Below are 7,287 nucleotides of genomic sequence, written 5' to 3'. Positions count from 1 at the left end.
GGACTGAGCTCCCTTCCCCACCTCTCCAGGGAGGCACAGAGGTGAAAGGGGCAGGTGGGGACTGTGTGACTTATACGTGGGTTGCCATCTGTCTAAGTGGCTGGCACATAGCACCGTATTTCCTCACATATACATCTCTGCCTGAAGACGAACAGGCCACTGCTTTTAGCTAATGGCAAAACTGGATCCCATGCCCAGCCCCTGCTGGTCCCCGGTCCCTGCAGTCACAACGGTCAGCACGGCCTGGCTCTGCCCATGGGCGTTGGTGGCAGCGCAGGACATGTTGGCCAGGGCCCCAGCCGGGCCCCGCAGCTCCCCGCTCACGGCCGGGCCCCACGCCCACGAGGTCACTCGCATGTCAGGGCCCTTGAAGTCCCCGGGGAGGGTGCGGTTGGGCAAGCACCACTTGAGGCGGGTCGGGGGTTCCCCTCAGCCGCACAGTGACACGTGGCCGCTCCCCCGGGCCCGTGGCCCCGCACTGTGCAGTTCCCCTGTGGCAGCAGTGTTGGCGGGTCTGTAACGGAACATGGGATGTATGGGGGGATTTGTCTCCTGGGACCCCAGTGCCCTCCTATAGACCCCAGGAGTCCTGGCTCTCAGCCCACCCCCGCCACTAGACCCCCACGCCCCTCCCAGAAGTAGGGATAGACCCCAGGAGTTCTGGCTCTCGTCCCACCCCCTGCCACTAGACCCGACTCCCCTGCCGGAGCTGGATGGGGTCACTCACAGCGGACGTGGAGCCGGATGGCTCTGCGGGTGCAGACCCCAGCCACGGCGGGGTACATGACGGTGCAGACAAGCTCTTTGCCGTGGTCCCTTGGGGCCAGCGTGAAGCTGAGCACGGAGCTATAGGAGACGCTGCCATTCGCCAGGGCGACCGAGACGTTCCTGGCTGTGTAGTCAAACCCTCCTGTCCAGGTGATTTGCGGAGGGGTCCCAGAGCAGGTCCCTGGAGCCTGGCAGGTCACATTCACCAGCTGTCCGGACAGCAGCACCTCAGGGACCTTCAGCACTGGCTGCTCCGTCAGCTCTAAGCAGGCGACACCATTAAAATTCAACTCAGTGGGGAAGTACTGGGGTTAATCCTGGAACTCCCTGCCCCTGGGTATTAGTGGGATTAACCAGTGGAACTCCCCACCACTGGGTATAAACAGAGTTAATCCTGCTGAGCTCTCCAGGGCCCCCCGGCCTCACCTGTCACATCCACCAGTGGCTGGGTCTCACGGTAGGTGTATTTAAAGTCTCCCTTCTCGAAGCGGAAGTAGTAGCGGTCCCTGTCTCTGGCTCTCATGTCGCTGATGAGCAGGGAGCAGTCATCCGGGGCGTCCCCCACCAGCCTGATCCGGCCCCCAGGTTCCCGCAGGGCCTTGCCGGGATCTGTGGTGGCCACGGCCGGGCTGGTGTCCCTGTCGTCGTCCTTGAACCAGTATTTGTAGGCGACCCCGGAGGAGTTGAAGTTGGCTATGAAATTACAGGGGAGCAGGACGCAGAGTCCCTGCTGGGCCGTGACGCGGGACGGGACCTGGATCTGATAGACGGGCGCCTGGCAGAGCCGACCTGCAGGGGAAACAGACCAGCTCTGGCAGTGCCCTTCAGTCCCGACCCGCAGCCCCCTGATCCACCCCCGCCCATACACAGAGCTCTGCCGGTGCCCCTCAGTCCTGACCCACAGCCTCCTTAGATCCACCTCCACCCCCACACAGAGCTCTGTCCTTCCCTGGGGAGAGAGAATAAAAAGACACCAACAACGGAGCAGAGATGAAATATGGGAGGCTTGAGGGGAGGGGGTCTAGTGGTTAGAGCAGTGGATGGGCACCAGGACTCCTGGGTTCTCTCCTGGCTCTAAGAGGGCTCTGGCAGGCTAGTGGTTAGAGGTGGGGGGGGGAATGAGGAGCGGTGTGTTTCCAAGTCACTGACGGGGGCCAGGTCTGATAACGAGACTCGATTTCTCAGCTGGGTCAATATTTGCCTTTATTAGCTGGTGAAAGAGGAAGCAGGTTCGGGTCGGAGTCAAGGGTTTGGGGGAGGGGCATTTTACTAACCAGCCAGGGCCGGCTTTAGGTTTTTGGCCGCCCCAAGCAAAAAACTTTTTGGCTGCCCCCACCCCAGCCCTGGGCTCTCTCTTCCCCCCTCCCCACCCGCACCCCCTGCCGTCCCAGCCCTGGGCTCCCCCCCACCAGTGATGACTCTGCCCGCTCCCCCATCACCTCCAGCCGGTCCGGCGCTGGCAGGGTCGGGGTAAGCAGCGGGGCTCCCGGGCCGCGTCTCAGCCCAGTGTCCCTCCATCCAGGGCTCCCGCATCCAGGACCGGCCGGGACCCGGGAGGGCAGAGCCGGCGGACCGCCCCCGCAGAGGGCTGAGGAGCCGGGGCAGGGTAGCCCCGGGGATCGGGACGCAGGCCGCGCACGACAGCACCCCGCCCTCTATGGCCCTGCTGCTGCTGCTTCTGGCCACCCTGCCACAGTCCCTGGGCGGCTCGGGCCGCTACGCCCAGCCCCGGCTGCAGCGCTGGGTGGCGGCCGCCCTGCGGCACCTGCAGGCGGCTCCGTGTGCCCCGTGGGGTGTCCCCCAGCCTGAGTGTCCCCCGCTCGAAGCCTGCCCGGCCCAGCCACAAAGTGTGGGCGCTGCTCCCCCACGGTACGAACCGCAGCGGCTACAGGGCGCCCCCCCGCGCACGATGTGCTGCTGCGGCCAGGGCCGGCTCTAGGCGTTTGCTGCCGGAAGCACACAAAAAAAAATGGCCAGAATGCTGCCCTTGAAAATGTGCTGCCCCAAGCACGTGCTTGGATTGCTGGTGCCTAGAGCCGGCCCTGTAACCAGCCCTCCTCTTCCTGGACATCTCATTGTCCCCACAGCTCTGCCGGTGCCCCTCACTCCCAACCCACAGCCTCCTGCTAGCCCAGCCCTGGTTCCCCCCACCCCACAGCTCTGCCAGAGCCCCTTTAGTTCCCCAAACCATAATTTATTTGTCCAGTGTCAGGGATTTCCCTTCCCCACAAGCGGGGGTTCACCCACCCTGAAATCCCCATTCACCCCCGAGTGTTGAAACCAACCTAGGGGAGGAACATACCAGGAACCAAGACTGCACCAACCCGCCATCTGCAGCTTCACGTGGTTTATCGACGTCCCAACAGCCCGAAGCACAAACCAAGCTACCTACTGAAGAAACCGCAACCTAAGGGCTGTTCTCGACGTTTGTTGTTCAAATGTTTCCTATGTAGTGACCATGCAAAGGAAGCCCCTGGTGCACCTCTGGCCACAAAGCTTACGCGGAAGGAAAGCGTCTCGCTGCTACAGCGGGGAAAAGTGGAGGCGCTTGGTTTGCCAGGCCCATCAGCAAAGCCAGGGCTGACGAGCTCAGTGAAAAGGCTGCAAAACACCAAGCGTCTGAGCCAGTCACGGGCACAGCCAGATTTAGAAGCACTTAATGCTGGAGACACAGCGCAGTTTGTGTCACACCCCAATGTGAGGCCACGTGAAGTGCGTTGTCACTTGTTAACCCTGAATGTGGACGCTGGTTTTGAAAGAGGCAGGAGCTGGGAAGTGAAGAACTCTCTCCCCGCAGTCAGACAACACGCAGACATGGCTGAGAAATGCACCATGCAAATGGGTGTCAAGTACTAAGTCACTGTGGACGTTCTCCAGATGGCTGTGGGAGGCCAGTAGATGCATTTCTAGATGTTCAGGTTATACACGACACATCGGCCGCATCTCTGACAACCCACATCTCAGAAGAGTTAAATGCTTGTCAATTGGACCCCAAAGAGATGCTGCTTCTGCATTTGATGGAGCTGCAAACTTCTCTGGAAGACACAGTGGAGTGCAAGCTTTGCTCAGGGAAAAGTGTAACCCTAATCTCTCCTATACACACTGCAGAGGCCGTTTTAAATTCTGTACCCAGAAAGATTATGGAGCAATAATTAAGCAATTGATTTGCAAACACATAGAAGACAATAGGGTGATAAGTAACAGCCGTCATGGATGTGTCAAGATCAAATCGTGTCAAACCAACCTGATAGTTTTCTTTGACAGGATAACACACCTTGTGAATAGAGGGTAGGGGGGAAGCGGTAGATATGGTACATCTAGACTTTAATAAGGCTTTTAATACTGTCTCCCATGACCTTCTCATAAACAAACTAGGCAAATACAACGTAAGTGGGTGCAGAGAGTAGTTATCAACGGCTCACAGTCATGCTGGAAGGGCATCACGAGTGGGTCCCGCAGGGATCAATTCTGGGTCTGATTCTGTTCAATATCTTCATCAGTGATTTAGATCATGGCATAGAGAGTACACTGATAAAGTTTGAGGACGATACCCAGCTGGGAGGGGTTGCAAGTGCTTTGGAGGATAGGATTAAAATTCAAAATGATCTGGACAAACCGGAGAAATGGTCTGAAGTAAATAGGATGACATTCAATACGGACAAATGCAAAGTGCTCCACTTAGGAAGGAACAATCAGTTGCACACATACAAAATGGGAAATGACTGCCTAGGAAGGAGTACTGCGGAAAAGGATCTGGGGGTCATAGTGGATCACAAACTAAATATGAGTGAACAGTGTAACACCGTTGAAAAAAAGAGAACATCATTCTGGGCTGTATTAGCAGCAGTGTTGTAAGAAAGACACAAAAAGTAATTCTTCTGCTCTACTCCATGCTGATTAGGCCTCAACTGGAGTATTGTGTCCAGTTCTGGGCATCACATTTCAGGAAAGATGGGGACAAATTGGAGAAAGTCCAGAGAAGAGCAACAAGAATTATTAAAGGTCTAGAAAAAGGTCATAGATCCTGAGGGTTTGTTTAGTCTGGAGAAGAGAAGCCTGAGAGGGGACATGAGAACAGTTCTCAAGTACATAAAAAGCTGTTGCAAGGAGAAGAGAGGTAAATTGTTCTCCTTAACCTCTGAGGATAGGACAAGAAGTAATGGGCTTAAATTGCAGTAAGGGAGGTTTAGGTTGGACATTAGGAAAAGTTCCTAACTGTCAGGGTGGTTAAGCACTGGAATAAATTGCCTAGGGAGGTGGTGGAATCTCCATCACTGGGAATTTTTAAGAGCAGGTTGGACAAACACCTGTCAGGGAAGGTCTAGATAATACTTAGTCCTGCCATGAGTGCAGGGGACTGGACTAGATGACCTCTCGAGGTCCCTTCCAGCCCTACAATGCTGTAATCTATCCAACTAGAACTAGTACAAGCTGCAGAATCTTGAAAGACATTTAAAAATCCATAAATTCTATGTCTTCATTACACTCTTCTTCTCAGCAAGAGTCCAAAAAGCCTGAACGTCTTGGAGAAAATAGAAGATGCTCCAGGACTGAAGTTCAAATTAGTCCAACCTGGGAAAACCTCTTTCCTCACCGAACAGAACGCCCTGTTCTGGGGGGAGTCGCCGTCTGCCTGGTCAGGAGCAGGAAGAAAGGAGCCTGCCGTGAAGGCCTGGCAGAACCGGGCATAGGAGAAGCCTCCGAAGGGGAACTGACGGCATTCGACAAGTCCAGAATTACAGCAAGACAGGGCTGCCCAGAGGATTCAGGGGGCCTGGGACAAAGCAATTTTGGGGGCCCCTTCCATAAAAAAAGTTGCAATACCATTGGATACTATATTCTCATGGGGGCCCCTGGGGGCCTGGGGCAAATTGCCCAATTTGTCCCCCCCCCCGGGCGGCCCTGTAGCAAGAACCCAAGAAGGCTGGAGCTGTTGTGCTTCACGGAAGGCTTGAGTAGCCCGCTCTAATGTGTCTGATGGTTTTACAGCCTGAGTTAGAGCTTATACAATGGCCATGACATATTTCTCAGTTTTTACCATGGTGCCATTCAGCCCCCGCTCACCTGCACAGGCTCACCCCTCAGTCCTCACCCCCTATACATTCAAACACACACACACACCCTGGGCAAAATACTGCTTTGAAATCACATTGTCCCAACAGCTCTGCCGGTGCCCCTCACTCTCGACCCGCAGCCCCTGCTAGCCCAGTCCTGGGCTCCCCTGTCTCCCCAGCTCTGCCGGTGCCCGTCACTCCTGACCCGTAGCCCCCTGCTAGCCCAGTCCTGGTCTCTACCCCACCCCCCACACACACTCTGCTAGAGCCCCTTTATTTCCCCAAACTATAATTTATTTGACCAGTATCAACCCTTAGAGCAGGAGGCATCTGGGACCCAGGACTCCTGGGTTCTATCCCTGGCTCTGGGAGGGGAGTGGGGTCTATTGGGTTAGAGGAGCGGGGGCTGGGATCCAGGACTCCTGGGTTCTCTCCCCAGCTTGGGGGATTCCTGCCAGCCCAGCTGTCTCTGCTGTTGTTCTCTTACCCTGGCAGAGCAGTGCGAGGATGATTTCAATGCAGAGCTTGGTGGAAGGGGGCATCTGGCAGGCTCCTGGCACCCACATCCTCCCGCTCCGCGGCTCCGGGGGGCAGCCAGTGCCTGGACTCACGGGCTACGTGACTTTCTCCTCTCAGTGGGTTCCAAATTGCTACATGGTGCTGGTGGGAGAGAGGGCGGGGAAATGACTGAGCAGAGCGGGGCAGTGGGTACTAGTGGTTAGAGCGGGGCGGGGCTGGGACTCACACACAGGCTCTGTCTGTACTTACCCAGGGCCCGGGTGATTCTGCCCCAGCCCAGCGCTAAGCAGGTGCTGAACTGCAGACACTGCAACTCCCCCCTCCCACAGGGAAACCACATCCTGCCAAACCCGCCCGGCACCACACAACGCAGACACACGGGGCCCTCTAGTCCGGCGTCCCGCCTGCCCCCCAGCCATGTGCACCCAGAGCTGGGGGCAGTGCCCTGTCCCTGCGTCCCTCTCCCACAGCCTGTGCGCTCAGCCCCCGGGCCTCCCACACCCCGGCTCTGGTTTTCACCCCAGCTGCTGGGAATGTGCACGTCTGACCGGGGTGATGCTGTCTGGGGTGTGAGCTGGGCTGGGGAGCAGCCGTGTCCCCTCCCCCCTCCAGCCCAAGATGCTGCATTGCTGGCGACCTGCTCCCCCTCCAGCCTCCGCCCACATCCAGCCTCCAGCCTGTGGCTTGCGCCACTAGCCGGCTCCTCACGAATTAAACTGCAGAGCAACCCCAGCAACTGCTTGATCCCTGCCTCCCTCCAGCTCCCCACTGGAGATCTGCCTCGTGCACGGCTCAGTCCGCTCCCGGTGCCGGACAGGTCCGTCAGCTCAGCAAAGGCCAATGTCCTGTCCCACCCCTGGAGTCCCCAACTGCGGTTCCCACCCACGCCGGTGTCGAGGGAATATTAACACAACCTGATTCACTCCGGCACGATTTGTCGCATCCT

The 7,287-nt window shown here is 57.3% G+C and overlaps 1 protein-coding gene across 1 annotated transcript; it reads right to left on the bottom strand.

Moving 5' to 3' along the window:
- Positions 1-1,108: 1,108 nt before the first annotated feature.
- Positions 1,109-6,503, bottom strand: LOC135976924 (sialic acid-binding Ig-like lectin 14). The gene is made up of 2 exons (XM_065574779.1): positions 6,310-6,503; positions 1,109-1,557 (listed from the first exon to the last, which is right to left on the bottom strand). The coding sequence occupies exons 1-2, from the start codon at positions 6,386-6,388 to the stop codon at positions 1,157-1,159; spliced, it is 480 nt and encodes a 159-aa protein (XP_065430851.1). The 5' UTR covers positions 6,389-6,503; the 3' UTR covers positions 1,109-1,156.
- Between the last annotated feature and the right edge of the window lie 784 nt (positions 6,504-7,287).

This window comes from Chrysemys picta, chromosome 20 (genome assembly GCF_011386835.1).
Source record: "Chrysemys picta bellii isolate R12L10 chromosome 20, ASM1138683v2, whole genome shotgun sequence".
In the NCBI taxonomy this organism is placed as follows: Eukaryota; Metazoa; Chordata; order Testudines; family Emydidae; genus Chrysemys; species Chrysemys picta.
The sequence above is the reverse complement of the archived record's forward strand: the minus strand, read 5'-3'. Positions and strand labels throughout refer to the sequence as shown.